Below are 26,858 nucleotides of genomic sequence, written 5' to 3' on the forward strand. Positions count from 1 at the left end.
ATTTTTGCCATAAAAAGATAACAAAAATTTAGCAGTTTAAAATAATACTCATTTATTCTGTTACATCACTGGAGGTCAGAAGTCCAAAATTAATTTCATTGGCTTAGGTCAGGTTGTCAGTAGGCCTCACTCCTTTTGGAGGCTTTGAGGGAAGACTCTGTCCCTTGTCTTTTTCAGCTTCCAGTGACACCTTCCCATTTCTTCAAAGTCAATTGCTCCAATCTCTGCTCACACTTCCTCTCCTTTTTCTGTAGTAGTATCTTCCTCTGCCTCTCTTTTATAAGGGCAGTTATAATTATATCATTGGTCCCACCTGGATAATCAAGGACACTCTTCCCCACCTCAAGACCCTTAACTTAAATCTCATCTACAAAGCTCTTTTGCCATATAAGATAGCATATTGATGGAGTCAGGGAATTAGGACGGGGACATCAGAGGAGGCCATTATTCACCCTACTGTTGGTAATATGAGAACATCAGAGGAGGAAGTCTTTTTTGAAGAGGCGGATGGAGCTGATTCCTGAATGCAGTGGGCATTCACTACAGGAGGTAGGTGGCAGAGGCAGGATAGGAAGGGAGCTGTGAAAAGAGAGAGGTCACTCTTAGCCCCAGGAACAGCACAAGCAAAGCACAGAGGTAGGAAAGAATCATTTTATGCAAAGGAGCATTTGGCTTTTTGGTGTGACAAGAGCAAAGCCAAGCATGGAGACCTGATCAAAACTAGTCTGTGACCAAGTTCTATAACTGCTAAGTGTAGAAAGCTGCAGGAGGTATAGACTCGAATAATCTGAGCCATTTCAGTTAATTCTCAGAGTGTAAGCAAAGAGGGATACTTGCTCTTGCCCATTTATTCCAAGGATGGTCCTCAGTACCCCAAAGGAGACCCTAAAAAGAACCAGGGACAATCAGAAGGAAAAACTCATGTGCTGAGTCCAGAACCCCCTGCTGACCCCTAACAAGTGGGCAACAATGGTGTTTGCTCTTTCTTGGTCAGAAATTGTGCCTATCACTGTTCTTGGAAAATTGTGTCTGAAAGGATAAGACCTCCTAGGGCCCAGGGAGGTTTTGTGTGCCACCACAGAGGGGATGATGTGATTTAGTCTTGTGAGTAGCCTGGGGTTTTTAACTATGCTTCCCAGACGTGTCTAATGGCACTCCAGGTGAGGGTGGCTCACAGTTGGAATGAGAACACCCAGAGGGCCAGGGAAGCAGGGAAACAACACCATCCACATGTGGCCACCTCCATGCCCTCAGAGACACTGCAAGAGCTGTTGCCTCTGCTTCAGAACAGGTTTTTCAGGGAATATCAGAGCTGGAAAGGACATTTCAGATCATCTCACTGTGTCTCCAGAGAAAGGAAGTTAATGATTAAAAGGTCACACAGTGAGATAAGGTACAGGCATACCAAAATCTGCTTGGCAGATTGCCCAAAATAATAAATTGAGAAAGTAACAGGGAGAGGCAGAGTTGTATGCTGAGAATCACAACTCAGACACAGCGACAGGCCTGTGGTGCTACCTAATTAAAGCACAGCCTCTGCTATGAAAGCTTTCAAATGAGTGCCATTTAAGAGTTCTCTATCACATGCTTACTTGGACTGTGTAAACGATGATGCTTCTTTTTTCTTTGCCCAGAATGCCCTCCCTATGCCTTTCCGATCACCTGATACCCTCCTGGTCTCCAGGACCCCTCAAGGGCTCCTTCTCCATGCAGCCTTCCCTGACTCCCTTTAAGGCCGGTGGTCCTTACTCTGAATCATGTATTTGTCCCTTAGTTATTTGCTCTATAATATTACCTCCAAATTACTTCATGTCCGTAAGTCTCCTTTCTTTTGTCATATATGATGGCACTGGACCCAACCTCCTGGGCAAAGAAGCATCTTGGGGATAGGACAGCATCTGCTATGCTTTCTATTCCCTATAGTTCCTACCCTGGGGCTGAGAGCATTATACACATTCAGTTATTCTATTTTCACAGTAACCCTACAGAGGAGGTATTATTACTAACTGACAGATGAGAACATTGAGATTCAGAAAGTTCTGTTGCACTTACTCTTATTAATCCTCACGTGATGGATGTTGTTATCCCCATCTGTGGACAAGGAAATGGGGCTCAGTCTGCATTTGGAGATGTTGCCATGAGCTAGTTCTCTTAGCATTCTACACTCTGCATGGTCCTCTTACACTGTGTGGGATTTGTCCCTTTACATCTGGTGTCTGACTTAATGGGGACCTCCTCAAATACAAGAACTGAGACCGATCCTTCCTCTTCCAACATTAATAAATGGCAACAGGAAGGATTGAGTGAACAGAGATATTGGTGGATAGATGTGTGGATGGATGAACTGTGGATGGATGGATGGATGGATGAACGGATGGATGAATGGATGGATGGATGGATAAATGAATTGTGAAAGGGTGGATGGGTAATGGATGGACGGGGATGTGCATGGAGGAAGAAGAGGGGCTAGCTTACAAGTCTATCAAGATCCTCAGCCCTGCACTTTTCACCACACAACTGAAAAGAACTTGCATCCCTTTTCTCTTTCCAGTGCCTGTATAACAGGACTTCATCAAAATATAAGTAATCAGACAGCCCAGGTGGCTCAGTGGTTTAGCACCTCCTTCAGCCCAGGGCATGATCCTGAAATCCCGGGATCAAGTCCCATGTTGGGCTCCTTGCATGGAGTCTGCTTCTCCCTCTGCCTGTGTCTCTGCCTCTCTCTCTCTCTGTGTGTCTCTCATGAGTGAATAAATAAAATCATACATATATATTATATAATATATATATGCTAATCTCCTCTGGGTAAGACAGACTTTAATGCCTATCAAGTGATTGAAATGTAGGGTATGTAAAGGACCCCTTTAGACAAATATACACACATACACACACAGAGACTATATAGAACAAGGATGGGCTCCTCTAAAGCTCACTCACTTTCAGGAATAAACTAAGGGCTGATATAATAGACCGATATAGAATCAAGTGAGGATTCTGGTTCATCTCTGGTTTTGCCCCCTCTCAGGTCACCGCCTCTGGAATGGGACCTTTGAAGAACACCCTCCCTTTGATGTGCCAGATGCCAACGGCAGCTTCCTTCCCCTTGCCCTTGGGGGCTTCTACATGTTCCTTACGATGATCATCCTGCTCCAGGTAGGAAGCCTTCCCTAGTTAGGGGCTCAAGAAGACCTGTGGCCAATACCTACACAACTTTGTGAAATTAAGAAAAAACAGTGCTGGCCCCAAGAAAGAACTAACTGAACTAAGATGAGAAAATTGGCATTGCTTTCTTGTGATCCTTTGAAAGTACTCACATTTGGGGCACTATCAGGACCAGCCCTACCTTGTAGAAAGAACATTGCCCCCCAGATAAGAGTGAAGGAAAACATTATTCAGGCTTTTAAGAGTAAGATTACAGTAGTGATCCAAGTTTACCTGTCCCTTTGCCAGATATAATAGAACAGGTAAAATCCTAATGACCTGGGAACAAAAAGAAGATAAAATAGCTCAGAGAGCTGTTAAGTCCTAAGGATTGGGAGAAAGAAACCACAGTTTAGTGTTTTAACATCTGCTAGAGGGAGAGGGGGAAAAAGACAACTGGCCCTGTGGAGGAGAAAACACAAAAGCATAGAACAAACTTACAAGGAAGGGGCAGTATGGAATAAAAAGATGAATAAATTCTTCAGGCTCTATAAGAAGTTATAATCAATGAAAAGATGAGGAAAGTTGCCGTTTTGATGAAGCCCCATTTACATCAATTTATTGTAGTATTTGAGGGTGTTTTGTTGCCCTCTTTTCTGGTGAACTTTTTTCAGTTCATTCATTCATTTAGCAAAGCAATCCTTTTTATTTTTACCTTTTTAAGATTTTATTTACTTATTCATGAGAGACACAAAGAGAGAGGCAGAGACACAGGCAGAAGGAGAAGCAGGCTCCCTGTGGGGAGCCTAATTCAGGAGCCTAATTCAGGACCCCGGGATCTTGCCCTGAGCCAAAGGCAGCTGCTCGACCACTGAGCCACCCAAGTATCCCCAGATACTTTTCAAATTTGAGATGGACCATACTCTTCCTCTGCACAGAACCCTCCAGTGGTTTCACATCCGCTCAAAGAGAAATGCACAGTCCTTATGGCAGTGAATGTGGCCCTGTGAGGCCCTTGACTTTCCCACTGGCCTCATCTCCTAGTAATGTCCTGCTCATTCATATAAGACCTGCTTACTCTTTCCCCTCAAATACCCAGCCTGCTCCTTCCTACTGCTGTCTTTGCCCAGAATGCTCCTCTTCCCACAGATAACTTCCTGGTTCACACCCTCATTTCTTCAGATTTCTGCTCAAAGGTCATAGTTCATAAAAGAGTCCCTCCCAGACCCCACCTTCTACCCTCCCGACTTCTTTTTTTTACTGCCTGATATATATTTCTTTATTTGTTTACTGGAATATGAGGTCGTCAAAGCCAGGGATTTTGTTCTGCTTGCTGCCATCTCCAGGACCTAGCACAGCAAGCACTTGGAATATATTACGTATGGAATCAGGGACAGTAATGAACAATGGGTCTCAATACATATAAAAGTGAGCAACAATACATATAAAAGTGAGCAAAAAAGTCTCTGTGCCCTTGGTGGCATAGAGATCTGAGGGGCATCAGGAAACTCTGGACAGAGGCACTAGAGCTCCTTACCCCCTAACCACTCAGTCATTAAAAAACCAATGGTGAATTGAGTGCCTACTCCATACGAGACCTCCCTGAGTAAAGAAGGCACCTATTTTTCAAATTCCCCTAAGAATTCCAAGTGAAGCATGAAATTATTGACCTTTAGTTTCTCAGAGAAAGTCCATCATGTGAGCTGACTTCAGCTTTCCATTAAATACCTTTGCTACCCACTGGTGAGAGTTCTGAGACAGGGAACTGGTCTTGTCTCTGACTCTTTGGGACTCAATCTCCCTACAGGTGCTGATCCCAGTCTCCCTGTATGTGTCCATTGAGCTGGTAAAGCTCGGGCAAGTCTTCTTCCTGCACAATGACCTTGACCTGTACGATGAAAAGACCGATTTATCCATTCAGTGTCGAGCCCTCAACATCACTGAGGACTTGGGCCAGATCCAGTATGTCTTCTCTGACAAGACGGGGACACTGACCGAGAACAAGATGGTCTTCCGGCGTTGCACTATCATGGGCAGCGAGTATTCTCACCAAGAAAATGGTATGAGGGTTCCCAGGTGCCCTCACTACTCTTTCTAAATGAATTACCCTGCTCTCCTAAAAGAATAGTAATAAAAGACATTTTCCTGGTTCCCCACAGAGGTTTCCTGGCTCTGTGGCAGGTTGCTTCCTATATCTCTGTGGGCTTCCTTGTCCTAGATCAGTTCTGTCCTTATTGCCTATAAACTTTCCTTTGTTCACAAAGGCTATCAGCCATCTCCTGTGTGGTAGCCCTCCAGTCGGTCTTTGTTGCCATTTACACAGGATTTTTTTCCACCAGTAATGGACTGGGGACATGTCCAAACTATGAACCAGTTATACAGTGAAGAATTTTGGGGGTCACTTTACCTGACATGTGAGGACAGGCCTCAGTGTAGATGCATGATCAGATTCAATATACCCAGGAAAAGCCTTCCATGTTAACTGATCTTTTGGATTTTTACTGAGGCAGAGCTTTGACTTAGGGAGTATGGCTGAACAATGCCTGGATTGTCATCACACATGGATTGAAGGTGGCCTATAAAGCTGACCTGATTTCCTCAGCAGCCCTCCACCATCACCACCACAAACACATCATACACACTTTCTAACTAAGAGAAGAAACGCTCTCAAGAGAACAGTGTTCATTCTTTTAAGTGGGAGGAATGGAGAAGAAGAAAGGGGGAGATATTAGGGGTAGCTCAATCACATTTGCCATGGTGGTAACCATCATTTCAATGGGAGCTTCTGATCTCTTCTAAATAATAATGACAACTACCATGACAGGTACTTAGAGTATGCCAATCTATTTGACACATTATTTCATTAAGTCTTCAAAACAACCCTATAACTTTGGGGGGGGGGGTTGTGTTTGTTTTTTAATTGTTTTTTTTTTTTTTTTAAAGATTTTATTTATTTATTCATGATAGTCACAGAGAGAGAGAGAGAGAGAGAGAGAGAGAGGCAGAGGGAGAAGCAGGCTCCATGCACCGGGAGCCCGACGTGGGATCCGATCCCGGGTCTCCAGGATCGCGCCCTGGGCCAAAGGCAGGCACCAAACCGCTGCGCCACCCAGGGATCCCTGTTTTTTGATTGTTTTAATTTTATTTATTTGACAGAGAAAACATGAGTGGAGTTAGGGGCAGAAGGAGAGGCAGAGGGAGAAGCAGACTCCCCACTGAGCAGGGAGCCTGACACAGGGTTTAATCTCAGGACCCTGGGATCATGGAACTGAACCAAAGGCAGATGTTTAATAGACTGAGCCACCCAGGTGCCCCTTAGGTATTTTTCTCTTTTTTCTCCTAATGGAGAAAATCGGGACATGAGTTTAGTCAAAGGTCAGTCACAGAGCTAGGAAGTATTAGAGCTGGATTTGAATCTGTGCAATCTGATGCACCCCACTTTCTCCCGTCAAGGTAGCCCCATTGCCCATGCTCCAGAGAAGCAGAGTGCTCTTACTCTGTGCTCTTTCCTCTACCCCTAAGGGATCCCCCCAGACCATGACTTGGCCAAGGTATGACTGGTGCAATAATAGGACTCCTTTCTTGCAGCCAAACGACTGGAGACCCCAAAGGAGTTGGACTCAGACAGTGAAGAGTGGACCCAATACCAGTGCCTGTCATTCCCAGCCCAACGGGCTCAGGGCCCAGCAACACTGAGGGGCCAAGGATGGGCTCAGCCTCTGAGGAGGTGCCATAGTGCCCAGGTACCCATCCAGGGCCACTCACGACAGAGGTCTATAGGGCGCTGTGAAAGTTCACAGCCTCCTGTGGCCTTCAGCAGCCCCATTGTAAGTACCTTTTACTCTTTAAGTCGCAAGTGTCCTCTTTTAGGGATAGACAGGAGGGGGATCTGGGATATGAAAGAGAAAAGACTGTATAAACCCTGAAGAGCTCTCAAAATGGCAGCCCTTGGTCTTATTTGCAATCTGCATATGTGTTTTGTTGGGCACATACAATTCCTGTTCATTTTAAATGTTCACGCTTTAAAAATTGGGAGATATCAGATAAACATATAAATTTCTAGCATTTCTTTTTAATAAGGAATTGGAAAATTTCTCCACACTAAGCCAACATCTCCTTGTGGCAACAATTGGCTTGAATGATAGAGTTGATGCTCCTTAGATTGGGCATGTAGTCTTCTGTTCATCACAGACTATCCCCCTTCTCTGTTTAACCCCATCACTGAACTGAGAGCCAGCAGCATGTCCGTATTGCATGGTTTTCCAAACTACAGTGAAAGGAAAGAGAAATAGTTGTTATGCTGATGTTTCTATAAGGTAGAAAAATAAGATGGGCCTTAAGGCTTGCAGGTTTCAAGAGTAATGGAAGAATATACTTTTTGTGATAATCAAAAAGAGTCTTAAATAGTTATAAAGCAAACATCTGTGTCAAAATTACCCAGCACACTTCATCCTGTCCCCTGTAGGGATTCAACTTGCAGTGTTGGTCTGGAACTTTTTGCATATGGTTTCTTCACATTTGATCCAAGGGTATAGCTATCACCAAATCTTTAGCATGTGAAAAAATTGAGTTTCTTCCCCAAGATTACACAGCATTCCCTGAAGGCAAGGCTAGAACTGGAGTTTTCGGACTCCTGTCCCCTTCTACTTTCTCTAGAATCTTCTGCTCTTAGAGAAAAGGCCACAGGGAGCCCTGGCTATATTGAACAATACCCACATCTTCTAAGAGAGGACTGTAGTGCTATTATCCCATTATTAGAAAATTAGATTTTCAAAACTATCCTCATAATGAATTTCCTTCCAATTTTTATTTTCTCCATTAATATACACATAACTACATATATTTAACATTTTTGCAGTCATTGTACCTACAAATTAAAGGTTCTGGGGTTTTTAAAATCTGAAAAAATATCAAAACTATTTTCCATGTTGCTACCTAGTTTTCATAACCTGGGACTGTGTTTTCTGACCGTGACAAAAAGGAAATTCTGTGAATCTGTGTTCTGGGTTATTACTTATTTAACTTCAGGTGAGTACAAAGTTGAGTTAACTCTCTTATGTTACTACCATGCACAGAAATGCAATATTAGCAAGGATGAAACATTAGCCATGTTTTAAGACATATGATGCTCATAAATACACAAGATCGTTATCCATCAATGCCTTTAGGAACAATTTTTTTATTTTTTTATTTTCTCAGGGTAGATAACAGGACATGCATATTGTTGCATCTATCTCTTCTTCAATTTAATTTTGTTCCCACTGAATGTACTGCTCTTCCCCTAGTTCTTTACCTAAATATTTGAACACTGCATTTAGTGAATTCTCACCAGGCACAGATTCTAAGTCTTGCACTGGATGTATCTTTTGGCACCTTCCAATTCTGGATGTCATGGGCATCCCATGTGCCTGAGAATGTCTCTCCCAAGATACACAGAAAGAAACAGGAAGCTTTCTTTTATAGATTTCAGTTGGGATGCATAGATCTGCTCCCCCTTGTTCAGCCTAACAAATCTTAGTAGCCCAGAAAAACTGCCAGCCAGTGTAACTTTCATTCAGGGCCTATCACTAGGACCTACAACTGTCACCAGCTGTCCTAAAAGTTAAATAGCATGATGTTTATGCTGACCTGCAAGGTCCTTTCCAGCTATAAATTAGGTGCGTTTGGGGTCAAATGTCCCAGGTTTTCATCTCAGCTCCATCATCGTCTCTGAGACTTTGGTCAACCTACTGAGTTAGAACCTCAATATCTTCATCTTTTAAAAGGCTTATTATTCTATGTCATGAGTTTATTTTGAGGACTTAATTCTTAAAATCACATATTCTAGATAGATAACTAGGAGAAGTCTTAAATGATCTTTCTTAAGGAAAGCTGTATGCCTTCCACAAATGTTCATATCTGATTACATTGAATGGGAAATGAGAGTTTTCATAAAATGCGATGTCAAGCCCTCTCCCCTGAGATTCTGGTATATTTGATCTAGGGTAGGCTTAGACATTCATCTGTTTTATTTTTGATGATTCTACTGAGCAACCAAGATCAAGAATCTCTCTAAGCCTAGCACTATGCCACTAGGAAATAATCTTCACTTGGCTCAAATAGGCATCTTCTATAGCTTGAGAGGCATTGGCTAAAGGGGGCTCTGATACTAACCTATAAAATATTTGTAGCTGGAGTATAAAATCCTTGAATTAATTCATAGAGAATATCTATGGCAGCCCCAGGTGGACCTCCTAGCTCCTGCCCCCACCAACTCTTGCCAAACTCTCCAAGCTTGCATCCTCTTCCACCTGCCCATCTGGCATCCAGTCGGATTGGATAATAATCTCTTGGCACCACCAATTCTTTACCTTCCCTTTGTAAATCAGTCAGAACTTGCCTCTAAAACATCCACAATGTGGGGATCCCTGGGTGGCTCAGCGGTTTAGCGCCTGCCTTTGGTCCAGGGCGTGATCCTGGGGTCCCGGGATCAAGTCCCGGGATCAAGTCCCGCATCGGGCTCCCAGCATGGAGCCTGCTTCTCCCTCCTCCTGTGTCTCTGCCCTTCTCTCTCTCTCTCTCTCTGTCTGTCTATCATAAACAAATAAATAAATCTTAAAAAAATAAAAATAAATAAAATAAATAATAAAACCTCCACAATGCCAAATCCTGGCAGAGCAAGCACCCTACCACATTCTAGAGAAGCCGGTTGTCGGTGTCCTTGGAACTTTGCCCTTACCCAAAATAAAATGATCATCAAGGCTAATAGCAACAAAAGCTGGCTTTTTTTTTTTTTCTTTTACTACAAAGAACAAGGAAGCCATGGTTAATACTGCCTAATTGGCTGCTATAAAATCTGTGGCTTTAGGGTGGGGATAATACACATAGGAGAGTAATGAGTTCTAAGCCAATGTTTAAGAGTACTAGCAGATGGAAAATGAAATGCCTTTTTTTTTCCCCTGGTGTGTAAGAAGCCAAGATTTAAGCAGAGAGTCTTTGTTTAGAAGTGCCACTTACAAAAGGTTTTCCAGAACCATCAGACCAAAGAATATCTTCCTAATCATGAAATTTGCATTGGGGCCACTTAGGTTCCTCCAGATGGCACCACCACTTCCTTCTTGTGGGCATGGCCTCTCCCACCTGTCTGGAGAGAATGCAATAGAGAAAAGTAAAGGAGGTGTCTTTGGCCTCTGCCTTCTTTTCTTAATCTTGGTCTTCCTTCCTTTCTTTGAAAGAGATGTATACAACATTCCAGTCTGCTCCAAGCTGGTGGGGACAGCCCACAGATACACACTCCCACTCAAAAGTTAGATAAGAGTCCCGATTTAATTAGCCAAGCATACAAAATCTTTTTGGAAGTCATGTGACTACACAGGGCAGGAACAGATGAAGCCTATGTCAGCTGTGCCTCCCTTAACTTCCAGGGTACCAGAAGGTGGCACACAGCTGCAATTACCCTGTTCACAAGGAGTGGAGCTTTGCAAAATCTGGAAAACTCCCTTCTTGTTAGACCTCTTAGTTTCTTTCCTTGGGACTTACACCCCTTTTCAGGAAAGCTGATCTTAACAATCCACATGCTTCTATTTAAACAAATATTTGTTAACATTGAGTTCCCTCAATTCTTTCTTGAATGAAAGGCACCTCAATGTCACAACCTCAACCTGGGCAAAAACATCATTTTCCTAAACCACAGTTCAGCCTCTAGCTCCCCAGGAACCAGGAAAGCTTGTTTTCATGGTAGTGACATAACCACATAGTTAAGTAAGTCATGGGAAGTCATTAAAGGTCAAATGGTAAAAAGTAAGTCTCTTTCCCTTTTCTGTTCCCCACAACCCCAGTGACAACCATTATTTGCAGTTCCTTGTGTATGTTCCAGAATTGTTTCACCTATATAGGAGCATACAACTATGGTAAACACATAAGCACATCCTTTACTGCAATTAAGAGCATGCCCTGCACATTATTTTGGACTTTTGCTTTTTACCTAGTGAATCTAGGGGACTATTTCATATATGTAGACAGACAGATGTTCAATGGAGAGCTCCCTCATCTTTTTTTTTTTTTTTTTTTTTTTTGGTGACTGTTAGAATTTGTTGAATGGCTGAGCCATTGTCTGTTTAGACATGTGTATTTTTCTATAGTATTCATTCTTCAAGCATAATTCCTAAATGATATGTAACTTTTTCATTTCAATTGATACTTCCCAAGAGGTTGCATTAGTTTAGACACTCACCAACAACAAATAGAAGGGTCTGATTCTGTTCACTTCTGCCAATTCTGTGTATCTACTCAGTATCTACCTTTCTTTGGAATAGCCTGGTATTTATTGTCAAATATCGAGTAAGCATCCACAACATGGCATATACTGTTCTAAACACTGGGGTGAAAGGTTTAATAGGGCATTGTCCCTGATTTCAGGAGTTACAACCCAATATAGAGGAGAGAAGAATACCAGTGCCTACAGAATGCTCCTCTTGCTGCTGGGTAGATGGGTGCAGAGGTGCAGGAGGAGCCAAGAAGAGGTCCACCTACATCAGATGAGGCCTCAGAAGGGCTTACTGGAAGGGTTGGCACTTGAGCTGAATTTGAGACAAAATTAAAGGTTAACTAGAGCAAAGAGAAGACCATCTAGTAGGGAGAGGTGAGGAATGAGAGTGACATGGAGAACTGGGGTTTTGAAGAGCAACTAGAATAGAAGGTGCGGATGGCAGAGAGGTTGAGGAGATAGAGGCTTGGGAAGAACCAAGCCACAAAGATTTTTCTTCCAGGCTAGGCACTGGTGTTCCTGTTTATCTCCCCTGCTGGCTCCCTGGATTCCTATAGCAGCAAACTGTTACACCCAATGAGTGATAGTTGCCAATGTGAACTTGAATGAGTTATTAAAACTGAGAAGAGAGTAGCAGATTAGAGGTTGACCTACTTTCCCTGGTCTTCAATGTGTGACATACTTCAGCCATGTAGCACACATTGGCCATATAAATTCCTGCTACTCAAATTGGGGTCCTAGGATCAGTGGCATGAGCATACTTGAGAACTTGTAGAAATGCAGATGCTTGGGTCACACTTCCAACCCCCTGAATCAGCATCTGGAGTTAAACAAGATGTCCAGTTGATTTGCATACATGTTAAAGTTTGGAAAATACTGGCATCATTTTTAAGGGTTCAGGTGTTGGCACAAGGAGGCAGAACTGGATTCAAGACCCATCTTTCTTACTAATTTTGTGACCTTGGACAAGATACTTAAATTCAGTGAGCCTCATTTACCTTCTAATTAAAATGGGAGAATAATAGTACCTATTTCAGTATTGCCATGATGACTAAATGATGTACATGAACACACTTAGCAAAGTATCTGATTTTGTTGTAAATTATCTAATCTAACAATAATAATAGGATTCTTGAAGGTATAGTATGAGGTCCAAGATCACCTTCATCAAAAAAGGTTTGTATGATATTTAGGTGTTCTGCAATAGAAAGAAATCCAGCCAATTGAGTGCCTGGCTGCCACAAAGCTCTAATCTTAACAGCCACAAAGCTCTAATCTTAACAACCGGTAATCCACAATTTTATATTTCTTTTCCTTCAGAGAAATAGACTAGTCAAAGAGTCCAAGGGTGGCTGGGGGCACTGGTTTCTCTGAGTCTCCTAAGTGCCAAGTTCCTAAATGTTAATGGGCCAGACAGGAAACCAATGGGCTGTGGACAAAGGGAACCATGAAGAACCTTGCCCTGTGAAAACAGTGTATGGTGACTAGATAAAGCTTCACTAACATCTGCTGCTGACACCTGCAGGCTGGGCCTGCTGCCAGGGACAGAGAGAAATAGGCCCTTTGCAGAGATTTTTTTTTTTTTTTTTTGTAATATACTGCTGTATGATTGGGTTGAAATATACCGAAGAAGAGTTTTAACAAAGAGATCCCGTGAGTTGTTCATCAGTGGTGGCATAACATGGTGTCCCAGATAGGAGTCAGTCAACAAAGATTTGAGTGCTTGCAGTCTACCAGGCACTGGGGACATATCATGGACTGTCTCTGCCTTTATGGCACTCATAGACTAAAGGGTAAATGAACAAGCAATAAATAACCATTAAATCGTTTTAACTGTGTCACCATTTGGAAATACGTAATGCATAGCTTAGAGCAAAGCAGTGTGTTGTCAGAAGCTGGGAGTCAGGTGGTGTGAAAGCTGCCCTAGTTCTGACCCTAATTCAATGTGTAGCCTTGAGTGGTTCACTTCCGTCCTCTCTGACATTCAATTTTATCATCAGGAAAATGGGAAGATTTGGCTTTGATGACCTCTGAGCTTGTTTGCAACTCTGTGTATCTGTAGTAAGGGTTAAAAGCATCCCATTCATATATACCCCCAGCCCCAAATGAAATTTTTTTCCTGAAAAAAGAAGATTTCCATAATCCCTTTTATAATATCACAGACTATCTGCTGAGCCCTAAGGATTAGATATATAAGCCTATTAGTTGTGCTTGGGATGCCGAACACTAAAGATGCTGGCTGTCAGCAAGTAACAAAGGCTACTTCCTTCTTGTGGGGGATCTTGCCTGGCACAGAGGTTAAGAGCATGGATTCTAGTTGGACTACCTTAAATCAAATAAAGGAGTCTTTTTTTACTTACTGTGTTACTTTTGGAAAAACACTTTATCTCCCTGGGCAGCAGTTTCCTCATCTGATACATGGGTAACCATGAGGATAATAGTACTCAACAAATAATGTTGCTGTGGAGCTGCAGTGAGATAATGGATGCACCCAGAATGTAAGAAGTACTATATGAATAGCAACTATCATTACTACCTTAAGAAATGAGCTCAGAGCCCTTTGAGTGATGATGGTACACTGATAACAGGAAATGGGTGAAACCTGGAATCTGGATGGCTAGGGGAGTTTGCCTAAGAGTATTAATAAGGGAACACAGCTACTTTACCATGACCATGGAAAGGAAGACTCCAGGCTTGCAATCAGAGGGTCTGACATCTGATACTGACTCACTGAGTGGCATTGATTAGCTCAGCCCATCTTTCAGGATTTCAGTTAAGTTAGAACTGTGCAAAGTCAATGGGGTCACGTAAATGACATTGCTTAGAAAAGTAGAAAGAGCTTTATCAATGTGAACTCCTTCTAGGAAGACTGCATTCAAAGGTAGAAAAGTTGGATAGTGCATGCTCCCTTCCTAGGCTTTCTGAAAATAGTGACACCATATGGTATAGATGGTCCACCACTGCTTATCACAAGGCAATGAGAAGAAATGCAGACTTGATGCAGTTTCACTAGCACTCTTCCTTTTAATAAGTACTTTTTTTCTGGATTTTGTCTGATGGTATGAACCAGAGGAAGTGTAGTGTTGACTTTTAGAGAGCACTCCAAATAAAGGCTGGAACATTTTGTTCTAGTCCATTTCCCTTCACCTCCCTCTGCTGTTGGAAAGCCCAACTCTCATCCCTGCAGGAATCAGGCACCCCACCTGGGTATCTGGGTTTCCTCTCCTATGCTCTTACTTGTGCCAGCAACCCCAGGGAGAATAGAGTCTGACTTCTGGAGTCATTGCATTTGCTAAGTAGAAAAGACACAGTCTGAGGACTCTTTATCCACAGGGTTTTGTTTCTTTATTATTATTTTTTAAATCTCAACTTGGGTTCTTATTTGTAAAACCTGCTAGCTCATTGGCACTCAGTCTTCACCCTGAACAAATTAATCAAGAGTCCTTCAGTCCGTCCTTTTCAACCATTGAAAAACTTTCTTCTAAACTTTAGTTAACCAGTGAACTATGAACACTGATATAAATGGTTTTGTGTGGAAATTTTTTTGCATGATGGCTCTTGTCATATCTGTTAACAGCTGGTGTTTGTTGAGCTTCTGCTTCAAACAAAGCAATAGTTGGGACTGTAGTATGTACAGCTTTGTGGAAAATGCAGTCTCTATCTCAAGGCTCTTACCTTGTCTCTAAAAGAGATTCCACATGGATATAAGAAAACTGAATTTAAAATATAGGTCAATATGTGGTGCATTCCAAAGGGATGGTACAAGTGGCAGTTTCTACAAGGATGTGAAAAATTGGAAACCCATGAGTCAGATCCTGCCCACAGATTTTTCTTTAAAAAAAAAAAAAATGAGTTCTCACATCATCACTCTTTATCTTGAAAAATCAATAGATTAGGCAAACTAGGCTAACACCAGAGCACCTCATTAGCAGAGCAGTTGAAACCTTTTAGGTAGGGTAGGACTTGCCAGGTTTCCCAACCCCTGCCACCCCATAGTGTCCTCATCTGTACCTTGGCTCACTTCCCTCATTCACCTTAACTGCCTGACTCCTATGGACATTCTAAATTCAAAATATGCTATTGTGGCTCAGAAGACTGGGAACTTATCGTGGGCTGGATAAGATCTCATGGACATATGGGACTTCTCATGGCTACTGAAGTCTAGATAGGATTTTGGTAGACAGGAGATCGCTTTTCAAACAAGGTATAATCTGAGGTATTAAAAGGGAATATCCAGAAGGCAGCAAACAAGCTAGCAGGCTGAGCCGAGGGTCTGCATGGAGAAATGGTGGGAGTAAAGAATGGGAGTGCAGACTGTGGAAGAATTTAGATGCCAGACTGTATTGACTATGCTAAATATGAAGATCTCCTGAAGGTTTTCAAGCTCAAAAGTACTTTGAGAGAAATAATGTTTTAGGAAGATGCATGGCTAATTCATATGAAAGATTAGAAAGAAAAGAGGTGGGAGGCAGCAACATCACTTCAGAGGCTGATGCAGAAATCCAGATTTGAGGGCTAGAGGTCTGCTCCTGGCTGAAAGCATCAGCAATGAAGGGCAAATGGTGGGAAGCCACTGTGAGGGAAAGAGTGCCAGAGTCTATAACATGCAAGTTTGAGGGAAAGGGAGGAATCACATAAGAATGCACTGACCAGGCCTGTGGAAGGGGGAGATGTCCTAGAGGCAGGACTTCAGGGAAGACTGTATTAATCTTCCCCCAGGTATACAAAGAATCTGCTAGAGGGGCCTTCCTCCCCAGTCCCTTCAGGAAAGATTTTTTTTAAGATTTTATTTATTTATTCATGAGAGACACAGAGAGGCAGAGACATAGGCAGAGAGAGAAGCAGGCTCCATGTAGGGAGCCCAATGTGGGACTCAATCCCGGGACTCCAGGATCATGCCCTGAGCCAAAGGTAGACGCTTAACCGCTGAGCCACCCAGACATTCCAGGAAAGATTCTCATTGAGGCATTTCTTTCTCAGGAAAAAGATGTGACTCCAGATAAAAATCTACTGCCCAAAGTGCAAGATGCTGCACTGTGGTTGGAGACATTGTCAGACACGAAACCTGCCAAGACTTCCCTCTCCACCATCTCCTCCATTGCTGACTTCTTCCTTGCACTAACCATCTGCAACTCTGTCATGGTCTCCACAACCACTGAGCCAAGGCAGAGGGTAAGGATCACTGAGGGTGGGTGGTGGAAGGGATGGAAGGAGATCTAGGGGTAAGAAGTAAAGCCCTGAACAGAGAGACAAGACTCTTGAGCCCTAGTCACAGGAACACCATGTCATCACCGTGAGACCTTGAACAGATTTCTTATTTTTTCTGGGCCTTAGTTTCCTCATTTTTTAAATAAAATGGAAGAAGTCCTATATGAGCTTTCTATATAATTTTCAAATTCTGTATCTGTCTATAGGGTAGGTATTAAGAGTTAATATTTACTGAGTACTTGCTTTGTGCCAGGCTCCATGCCAAACACATCACCTGCATTATCATTTAATCATCACAATCCAAAAACCCAATGAGGTATGTCCGTAGATTTCACAAATGGAGACACAGTGGTTCAGAGAGTTTCAGCAACTTAAAGAAGGATGTATGATTGATACACAGCAGAACCATCTGTACAACTCCATGATAATATCACATTATACTGGTCTTTGCTTTTATGTGAGGGAAAAATAATATAAAATTATTATTATTATTATCATCATCATCATCATCATCATCATCATCACCACCATGGGTGAAGTTCTGCCAATTTAGAGACAATGCAGCTGGATGGCCATTTTTAGAAGTTTATACTCTGAATTGTTTTTCAGTACTAAAGATAGATTGATCTTCAATTATCCACAAACTCTCACCCAAGCTCCCTTATGAGTGATACTGGTGGTAATAATTGAGTATTATAACTGGTACCTATGAAATCAAGAAAACAGGGTCACCCAGGTACCAACCAGAGTCTCCCATTATTATACCTAGATCCCAAAACACTCTGAAAAGGCATTCCAACCACTGAAAACTCACAAAGTTATCACAAAATTTTAGGGAGTTTTGGGAGGCAGGAAATGTTATCTGAGAAATTAATTCTACTTTCAAGAAAGAAAGAAGTACATTTTGAGAAGGACAGCATCCAACCTCCAGTTTTCAAGTTATTGAGACATTAGCTGGCAGGTAGCTCAGGAGTTCAATCTCTGGAGCCAGACAGACTCAGATTTGCTGAGTCTCACAGAGGAGAGAAGACTTGCCCATAATTGCTGAAACCCCCAAATAATCCATATATTACAAAATGAGCTTCATATTCTTCCATAAAACAGCTTAATATTTTTTCCAACACTGAGAGTTAATGTTCCACTTCCCTTCTTTGACTACAAGGTCACCATGCCACCCTTGACCAAGGCTCTGGGGACATCCCTGGAGAAGATTCAGCAGCTCTTCCACAGATTGAAGCTTTTGAACCTCAGCCAATCATTCTCATCTACTGCACCCTCTGATATCGACCTGGGGGAGAGTTTGGGGGCCAACATGCCTACCACAGACTCAGAAGAGAGAGACGATGCTTCTGTGTGCAGTGGAGGCTACTCCACCGATGGTGGCTATAGGAGCAGCACATGGGACCAGGGCGACATCCAGGGGTCTGGATTGGATGCTTCCTTCGAGAAGGTTCTGGAGGCCCCAGCTCTAGGACTGGCCAGCCCTGAGCTTTATTATGAAGCTGAGAGCCCTGATGAGGCAGCCCTGGTACACGCAGCCCATGCCTACAGCTTCACGCTGGTGTCCCGGACACCTGAGCAGGTGACTGTGCGCTTGCCCCAGGGCACCTGCCTCACCTTTGACATCCTCTGCACCCTGGGCTTTGACTCTGTCAGGAAAAGAATGTCTGTGGTTGTGAGGCACCCACTGACGGGTGAGATCATCGTCTACACCAAGGGCGCAGACTCGGTTATCATGGACCTGCTGGAAGACCCAGCATGCGGTGAGTCCCACCTCACCAGGGCTCCAGGAAGAGGGCTCCCTGGTTTAAGAGGCAGCACAGGACAGTAATAACGAGGGTGGGTTATAGTGTCACTTAGTCCAGCAGGTCCTAACTTGAACAGAAGCCACAAGATGCTTTCCTCAGAGGAGATTCCTTAAATCATGCTGCATTCTGCACCTCCTTGCTCTGGAGAATTACAGTGCTCATGAGCTTATTAAAGACTTAGGGCAGTCTTATACTGGAGAAACCTCTAACTTTATCCTATTCTGCTTTTCCAAACATTTAAACATAGATTATCTGTACACAATTTTTTCCTACCAAAACACCCATTAATATATGCTAGAACACACTGTGGTCCTAACTCTTAGTTTTATAGAGAAGCCAGCTGAAACCAGGGAGGGAAGTGACTTAAGAGAGGTACACAGATAACCAGTGGTAAATTCTAGGCCCAGGTACCTTGAATCTCAGTTCAGAGCTCTTTCCATGCCACCAGAACTCCGCACCAGGCTCAGTTTGCTCTGGGAAACCTCAGGTGTCCCTCTTTGTCATCCTTTTCCCCAGCCTCCCCCAAGTGGATTTTCATAAATTTGAGCCAAGCCAGAAAAATGTTCCAAAGTCCCTACATATCAGTGTCCAATTTTGGAGCAGCATGAATTAGTGTGCAGACGCTTTCTGATTGCTAACAAGAAGAAGACAGTTATGGGGCTATGATTCTCCCAGGATAGTAGATTCCAGCCAAGCTTTAGAATTGCCCAGGCAGCCCTGTGCCTCCTGCATTATCAGCTGTGGATCAAAGCCAAGAGGTTCATGGGGATTGATGAGTGTTTAGAATGGGAAGGGAGCTAATTAGGTCTCTTCATCCCCAGACTCTGGCAAACTGAGTGAATTTGGTATTTCTGAGTCAAGGGAACCACGGCACTCTATCCCTGGGCAACAGCCATCCAAGCTGCCCTGGAGATGTTTTTTTTAATTTGTTCCTCACCTGATTCCAAATGGATTTGGAGATGCTTCCAATAAAAGACACATACACAATATTACTATAAAAATTGAGAACTCTTTGAAAAGGAGGGAGGAAAATAACCCTAGGTAAAATATATTTAGAGTGTCTGAACATTCAATTTGATCCTGAGGCTCCTGGTAGCCTAAGCAAAAAAGTAAACTCCAGGTCACACAGGTAGAAGGCAAAAGGATTTTATCTCAGGGAGCTAACATTTTTGAAAATAAAATATTATAGATAGTGCACAATAAGCACAGACTGTGCTTAAGGCACCAGAGAAAAAGTAGTATTTGAAAAATGAGATAATTTTTTAAAGGATTTTTATATTGGATAAAAACAGCCTTGGAATTGTATCAGGGAAAAGATCAGAGCTTTGTTGGACTTCCTTATATTTATATTACTGTAAAGAATTGTATGTTTAATTTTGCATCATAGGGAGGGAATAGATGAGATACACAAAACCTGTTTACTACATAGGGCCTCAAGATTCCAGCCCCAGTAAAGAAGGATTCTGAAGGCTTTTCCCAGCCCAGCTTTACACAGTGGCAATCAGTATCTGATTAGTGATGTCGGTGACACCTTAGGTAAAGGAGGTGGAAATGGCATCAATCCTGCCCCATGCCCACCAACCGAGGCTGAAAAATTCTTTTTTGTTTTTAAAGATTTTTATTTATTTATCTATTCATGAGAGACACAGAGAGAGAGAGGCAGAGAATAGGCAGAGAGAGAAGCAGGCTCCCTGCAGGGAGCCTGATGCAGGACTCGATCCCAGGACCCCGGGATCACAACCTGAACCGAAGGCAGACACTCAACCGCTGAGCCACCCAGGTGCCCCTGAAAAATTATTTTTATCTGATAGATAAAAGCACTAGATTTTCAGGAGAAAAAGATTAAAGAAAATACATCAGACTTCATCAAAGGAACTTTGAACAACACAATGAAATATCTTTTCATGCTAGACTTATAGAAAATGCAAAAAATATTTTTCCTAAGGCCATTTCCTGTTACAGAAAGAAAGCCTAATTCAGAAAACCCAATGTGATGAAAAACGTAGCAATGAGATTCATATCTATGGCTGTCTTGAGACCTAAGTTGATATAAAGACTGAAGTAGACAACGGAGGGGATAATGGAGGGTATGTCTAAGACTCAGTCAACAACTGGTCATTCAGAGCTAAACTGGCTACATGGAAAACACCTGAGATAACAACAAAGATTTAGACTTCTGGTCCTCTGATTCAGCAGGGCTTCAGCTGGACCTGGGAACCTCTATTATTTGCAGCCCCTGCCAAGGATGCAAGCAAAGAGATATGAATCCCAGAGTAGGGGTGATTCTGATGCAAACACGTGTTTGGGATCAATATCTAAGACAACCTGTCTTCCCTAAATAGGACTTTTCTCAGCCAGGCTTTTGATCATCTCATAGAGAGCAGAGAATTTAAGGTCTTCTAGAGTTCACCTTCTGAGACATCATGACAACCAAGAAAGATTCTGTGTTTCTGGGGTGGGTTATAAGGGGATTCCTCCTCACAGTTTCAGAGTGTTAGAAACAAGGATTCCCAAGCATTTGTACATGACTTCATGGAGAACAATGACTATTTGACAGTAACTGACATGGATGTGGAAAAGAAGATGAGGAAAATCCAAGTCAGAACCCAGAAGCATCTAGATTTATATGCAAGAGATGGCCTTCGAACACTGTGCATCGCCAAGAAGGTAAAAAAAAATTCCTCCTTTAGTAGTTATAAGGCCTCGACCCCGAGTCTGTCTTTTCTTTATAGAAGACCCTTACTATTGGTGGTTTTAATATTTTCAAAATCAGCTATTCTGACTCACCACAAAGACCCAGGATTTTGGCAGTTTTGCTGGGGCAGAACTCTAAACAGCAAGGTTCCATATCAGCGTGGCTTTGTTGTTCTCTGTTTTTCATTATATGTACATATAATTGGTAACCCATAACTCATAAAAGAGTTTTCAATGTTATAATTTTACCCTCAAAGTAGCTTTTTAAGTTTTGCATTTTTTGCCTAGAATGAAATTTGGGAGATATGTGATCACAAAAATCAGTATTTCTGGTTTCTCTTAAAAATTTAGAGGATCTGATGAACAAGGTCTCAGTTCTTGAACAGCCACTAATGGCGAGAGCCTTGTAGTAGCTGGTCCCTTTAATAAAGCGTATATATTCCCCTGTGTTCTGCAATGGTGACAGACCTACCTTCCCTGTTGTATTGACCTTGGTCCAGCTATAGTCATGTAATTACCCACCTCTCACCTTGCAACCCTTTGACTTTGCAGCCCCTGCCAGGGAGGCAGGCAAAGAGATATGAATCTCAGAGTAGGGGCATCTAATGAGGCACCTAAAATCAGATAGGGGAGCTATGATGACATGCACTTCTAGATGACTAAACGTGGTTTCTTCTCTATAAATCCCCAGAGGTCTTCATCTCTTTTATGATGCTTAGTGCAAGAAAGTTTAAGAGCACCCACTTTATACTCAGACCTACCTGGATACAAGTCCCAGTCTCACCACTTGCCCGTTGTGTGACCTTGGGAAAGTTTCTTCACCTCTCTGAGTTTGGGATTTTCTTATCTATAAACTGGTACTAATGCTCCCTACCTTATACAGTTGTCATGGAAATTAACTAAAGTAACACATATACATACATACAGTGCCTGAGACAGTGACCAGTGCTTACTATTCCATAAATTATAATTATATCCTTACCACCTTCTATTTTCCATTGAAATTATTTGTGCCTGTTTTGCTTCCTCTAATGAGATTATGAATTCCTCAAGAGCAAAGGCCTAGCTGTGTTCCTTGGTTTTCCCCATAGTGCCATGTGCAGAAGAAAAATCAAGGAATATCTGATTGTTGAACAAAAGAATAATTTGTTTCTATAAGAGACAGTAATGCATGTGATGCCAACAGAGGCATCTAAACATGCTATGACTCCCAGGGAGGAAGATTTGCCCTCCAGTTGGATTCTTCCAGTTATTGAGTGGGATAGTCTACCAAGCTATGTAAGATCTGATTGCTGTTTACTTTCCCAGCCTCATTGCTGCTTCCTCTCTATCTGGCTCTCCATCCCTAAGCCAACTGGTTTGTTCAACTGAACAGAAAGAAAGCTGAGTTCATGCTGTTTTGTGGCCTTTGCATTTGCCCCCCTCCATGACTGATCCCTTCTCATCATTGGATCTCAACTTGCATGTCACTTTGTCTAAGAGAACTGAAGATGCAAATGAAATAACCCTCCAGCTTTCTCCTATCTAGTCACACTCCATCATGTCACCATCATTGTTTTCTGTAAAGAACCCCTTAAAATTATCTGTCCTTTTAAATAATTTATTTGAATAAATGTCTCTCAACCTCCACTAGCACGTAAGTCCAACCATGCAGGAATCTTGTCTGTCTTGATCACTGCTATACTTCCAGTGCCTAGAGCACAGCAGGGGCTTAATGGTGATAATGGAACATGAAGATCAATCTTTCATTGATTTGTGCATTCAAAAAAAAAAATTGAGAAGAAATAATTGTCTAGGGAATAGGGAAGCTCAAACAGGCCTATAGGATGCCCAGCATATAAGAATGGGGTGGGATTCACCCTGCATTGGGAAAGAGCCTCTTCCTGTCCTGCAGGTCATAAGCGAAGATGACTTCCAGCGATGGGCCAGTTTCCGGTATGAGGCAGAGGCATCCCTCGAGAATCGAGATGAGCTTCTAATGGAGACTGCACAGCATCTGGAGAATCAACTCACCTTACTCGGTAGCTAAAAATAAGTCATCACTAAATTAAAAAAAAAAAAAATGAATGCTACAAGCTGGAGAGGGAGTTCTTGGCCATGACTCTGACATTGCTGCACATGTGTCTCAATTAGGAGCCTTCCCTGGAGTGCCCTTCCAAGTATTTGGTGCAAATGGTGCCGATATCCAACCCAAACTTGACAAGCCACTTCCTGAGGATGCCCACGAACATTCCTATACTTCCTTCTGGATGAAGCCTAGGTTGCTTCTCCTCCATTTATTCAACTGTTTATTGTGCACCTACTATGTGCCAAATAGCATGCTAGGCACTGGAAAAGGAACAAGAGTCATAAGCTCTATCCTCTCAGAGCTGGAAACTAGATGATTAACAAGAATTTCAACCAAGTGTGATGAGGCCTGAGCTGGAAGATTTGCCTGTGGTATAGGAGCCCAAGTAGAAGGTGCTGACCTAGCCTGGGGCCAAAGAGAGTGCTGGAAGGCAGGAACTGAGCAGAGCAGAGGAACTGGTCAGACAAATACAGTTTTCAGGCAGAGGGAGGGGCCCAAATGAAGAGCTAGACAGGAGACAGCCTAGATAGCCTGGAAACCCCAAGGTCTGCTGTGGCTGGACCACAGAGTGTAGAGGAGAAATGATGTGAGGGGGGAAAGCTCAGAATGATACAGGTTATGAAGGACACATAAATCATATGCTAACAGTTTAAAGAGAAGGGAGTAAAAGCAGGAATAGACTCATGCTTTACAAAAATAACTATGGCTGCTGCTGTATGGAAGTTCAGTTCATACGCCAAGGTAATGATGAGAAGCAGGGAGACCAGCTAAGAGAAAGTGCTGTTTCTGTAAGAGGTAAAGCATTACCCAGAGAGATGGAGGAGGCTTTGTTTATCAGGGTTAATCACCTCACAGCTGGGAGCAAAATCTGGAAAAGGCAAGACCTGATGCATGCCATGCTGACTAAATGGCTAAAGACTTCTTTCATTTTGGGAGGCAATGCTGAGCTGGGGAAGAGGGCCAAATCTTGGTCTTGTGCTGTGTGCTCAGGGACCCATCCTCTCACTCCCCTGAGCTCTAGCTTCTTCTGCATATAAATCACACTGCTCCTAGCTTTCAGACAGGCAGAGGTACAAGAGGAAAGAACCAGGGTTGCTGTAAGAAGACGGTGATGCCTTTATGTATTAAAGGTAGCAGCAAGATTCAGCAGGAAGGGTGGCAAACAGGGGGAGATGATTTGTTCCCCACCACTCTCAGTCTTTTTGTTTCCCCTGTGTTTTGACTCCAGGGCCTTTGCCTGCTGCCTCCCAAAGCCCCTCTGAAAGTTGCCCATGAGAACCTATTTTAACAGGAACCAGAGGGTAGCCAGACCACACAGCTCTATCTACACACAAGGCCACAGAATGTCATCCTATTAAGGCACATGACTCCCCCCTCACCCCTTTGAGGTTGCTTTTGTTTGGGGGGAGCACTCTGGTCTCAGTGAGAAGTGCTCCTCAGCTGATTCTGCATGAAAGAAAACATGCTTATCAGGATCTTTTGGCTTCCCTTGCTGGGAAAGACTTTCACAACCTTTCTGCTTCATTTTTCCTTTCACACAAATGTGTTTTTCCTTTTTTTCTCCTTCACTCTGCTTCCCTGTAATATAAATCAGCTTCAGAATCTCACCTTCCAGGCTAACCCTTAGAGGGAAAAACAAGGACTGAACTATCACTTTTCATGGGGTTGTTTATCTGCACACTTGGGCCTACAGTACAAAAGAGGCACATTTCAGGATAGAGTCATTATTTTTGTTCCCTCAAGGTGGCTTGGGATAAAGAGAATTGGGGCTGGGAAGAGACTTCATCTTACCACCAAGAATCTGCTGTGCCACTAAAGCTGCATTGCATTCACACTAGGTCCCACACTATAAAATGATCTTTTCAATATGCACCCAGTGTAACTGCTTTGCCAGCCTATTGTCACTAGGGATTATTAAAAGAAATGAAATGCCTTGCTCCTGCCCAGAGTAAAATGGGTAGCCATTAGTCTGTTGTCTGAAGTGAATCTCAATTTAAATGCAGATTAATTTATGCTTAATCACTTAGCAACTATTTGATATTTGGGTATACATTCATCAGGGTTGGTGCAAAGCTTGAGATCATTCAAAAATTATAGAGTCTGCATATTTAATTCCAAGAATATCATCAAAAACCTGAGTCCCTTTTCTGCCATGAGCTGTTACAGAGCAAAGTGTCTCCACTTCTCTCCATTCCTAGCTGCTAGGCCCACCCCCCAGGCTACTCCTCCATACCCCTGCTCAGCCTCTAATCTCATCCTGCTTCCCCCAATCTCCTGTCCATTCTCTAGAATGATCCTCTTAAAACTCAAAACTGATCCTGTCACTCTCCAACTTAACTCCCCTTAATAGTTTTTCTGTCTACCAAATAAATTCCAAATCCTATAATGCCCTCACAAGGCTCTGCATGATCCAGCAGCCTTACATCCCTTCCTGGCCCCATCTCTCACCCCACTCTGCCTCCCTTTCTGTACCTTCTTCTACCCTGACCTCTGGGCTTTCATACATGCTCATCCTCTACCTGGAACTATCCTCCTTTGCCACTTCTCAGCCTTATCTTCTAGGTCTGAGCTCAAATGGCACTTCCTAACAAGGTCATCCCTGACTTTTTTTTTTTTTTTGAAGATTTTATTTATTTATTCATGAGAGACACAGAGAGAAGGCAGAGACATAGGCAAAGGAAGAAGCAGGCTCCTCACAGGGAGCTCCATGTGGGACTCAATCCCGGAACTATGGGATCACATCCTGAGCTGAAGGCAGACGTTCAACCACTGAGCCACCACCCAGGCGTCCCCATCCCTGACTTTATAGCTGAAGTTCAGGTCTCTTAACATATGTTCAGCTGGCACCCTGTGCTTTTCTTCTCATATCGTTCAAATATAAATCCTTTTTCAACAAGCTTTTGAGCTGCAAGAGGTTAGAGACCAGCTCCATTTCACTGCTGTACCCTACCTAGGTGCTTAGCATAGCCTAGAACATGGGAATATTTAATAATCAGTGTTTGGCTTGTTAGGGTTTTAGGGACCTTAGGCAGTTTTTCACTCTAATTGTAAGCTCTGGTGTCTTTGATCACTCCAGGAGCCACTGGAATCGAAGACCGGCTACAAGAAGGGGTTCCAGACACAATTGCAGCTCTGCGGGAAGCTGGGATCCAGCTCTGGGTCTTGACTGGAGATAAGCAGGAGACAGCAATCAATATCGCCTATTCCTGCAGATTGTTAGATCAGGCTGACACTGTTTACTCCATTAATACAGAAAGTCAGGTGAGGCCAAAGTAGAGACCAATGCAGAACAGCCCTTAAGCCAATAAGAAATAGGCTTATGGGTGGGATTTGGGTACACAGGTGAAGCACCTCTACCCCCAAAATATCACTGAACTTTGGAGCTCAGAGGCCCCCGAAAGTCATCCACCTCATCCCCATGCATCATTGACCAGTTTGATTATATTACATCTGGTAGTACATGTTAGAAAGTTTTGATCTTCCAAATTCCACCCCTCGACCCAATCTCCACATTTTACAATGAGAAAACTAAAGACCCTTGAGACTAAGGCCCTTGCCCAGGATCACCCTGGTAGTTTCTGACAGAACTAGGTCTAGAACACGGTTCTTCTCCCAGGCCAGTGCTATCTGCATTATTCCATATTATTTGCTCACAGAACCCCAATTGTCAGTTTCTTATACTTAGGACTAACTC

The 26,858-nt window shown here is 42.9% G+C and overlaps 2 protein-coding genes across 17 annotated transcripts in view; one reads left to right on the forward strand and one right to left on the reverse strand.

The window, feature by feature from the left end:
• The window catches only part of ATP10B (ATPase phospholipid transporting 10B (putative)), a 307,612-nt gene that overhangs the window by 248,685 nt on the left and 32,069 nt on the right, over window positions 1-26,858 (forward strand). For 10 of the 11 annotated variants that reach the window (XR_005358316.1, XM_038534847.1, XM_038534849.1 and 7 more), the window contains 8 exons: window positions 3,026-3,153; window positions 4,949-5,201; window positions 6,730-6,968; window positions 16,367-16,558; window positions 17,757-18,357; window positions 20,960-21,069; window positions 22,991-23,117; window positions 26,241-26,425. Coding sequence is in view for 10 of the 11 variants with exons in the window: in XM_038534847.1 (XP_038390775.1) it covers window positions 3,026-3,153; window positions 4,949-5,201; window positions 6,730-6,968; window positions 16,367-16,558; window positions 17,757-18,357; window positions 20,960-21,069; window positions 22,991-23,117; window positions 26,241-26,425 (1,835 nt within the window). In the remaining variant the exon portion in view is untranslated. The remainder of the gene's footprint in view (window positions 1-3,025; window positions 3,154-4,948; window positions 5,202-6,729; window positions 6,969-16,366; window positions 16,559-17,756; window positions 18,358-20,959; window positions 21,070-22,990; window positions 23,118-26,240; window positions 26,426-26,858) is intronic. The other variant, XM_038534853.1, reaches the window with a different exon arrangement.
• Window positions 7,207-26,858, reverse strand: part of LOC119871519 — a 120,671-nt gene continuing 101,019 nt past the window's right edge. For 3 of the 6 annotated variants that reach the window (XR_005358322.1, XR_005358320.1, XR_005358321.1), the window contains 2 exons: window positions 11,573-11,699; window positions 10,140-10,264 (listed from right to left, as the gene is read on the reverse strand). Coding sequence is in view for 2 of the 6 variants with exons in the window: in XM_038534857.1 (XP_038390785.1) it covers window positions 7,360-7,408; window positions 10,138-10,264; window positions 11,583-11,699 (293 nt within the window). In the remaining 4 variants the exon portion in view is untranslated. Of the gene's footprint in view, window positions 7,409-10,137; window positions 10,265-11,572; window positions 11,700-26,858 lie in introns of those variants that run through there. The other 3 variants (XM_038534857.1, XM_038534858.1, XR_005358323.1) reach the window with 3 other exon arrangements.

The sequence above is a fragment of the Canis lupus genome, chromosome 4 (genome assembly GCF_011100685.1).
Source record: "Canis lupus familiaris isolate Mischka breed German Shepherd chromosome 4, alternate assembly UU_Cfam_GSD_1.0, whole genome shotgun sequence".
Lineage (NCBI taxonomy): Eukaryota > Metazoa > Chordata > Mammalia > Carnivora > Canidae > Canis > Canis lupus.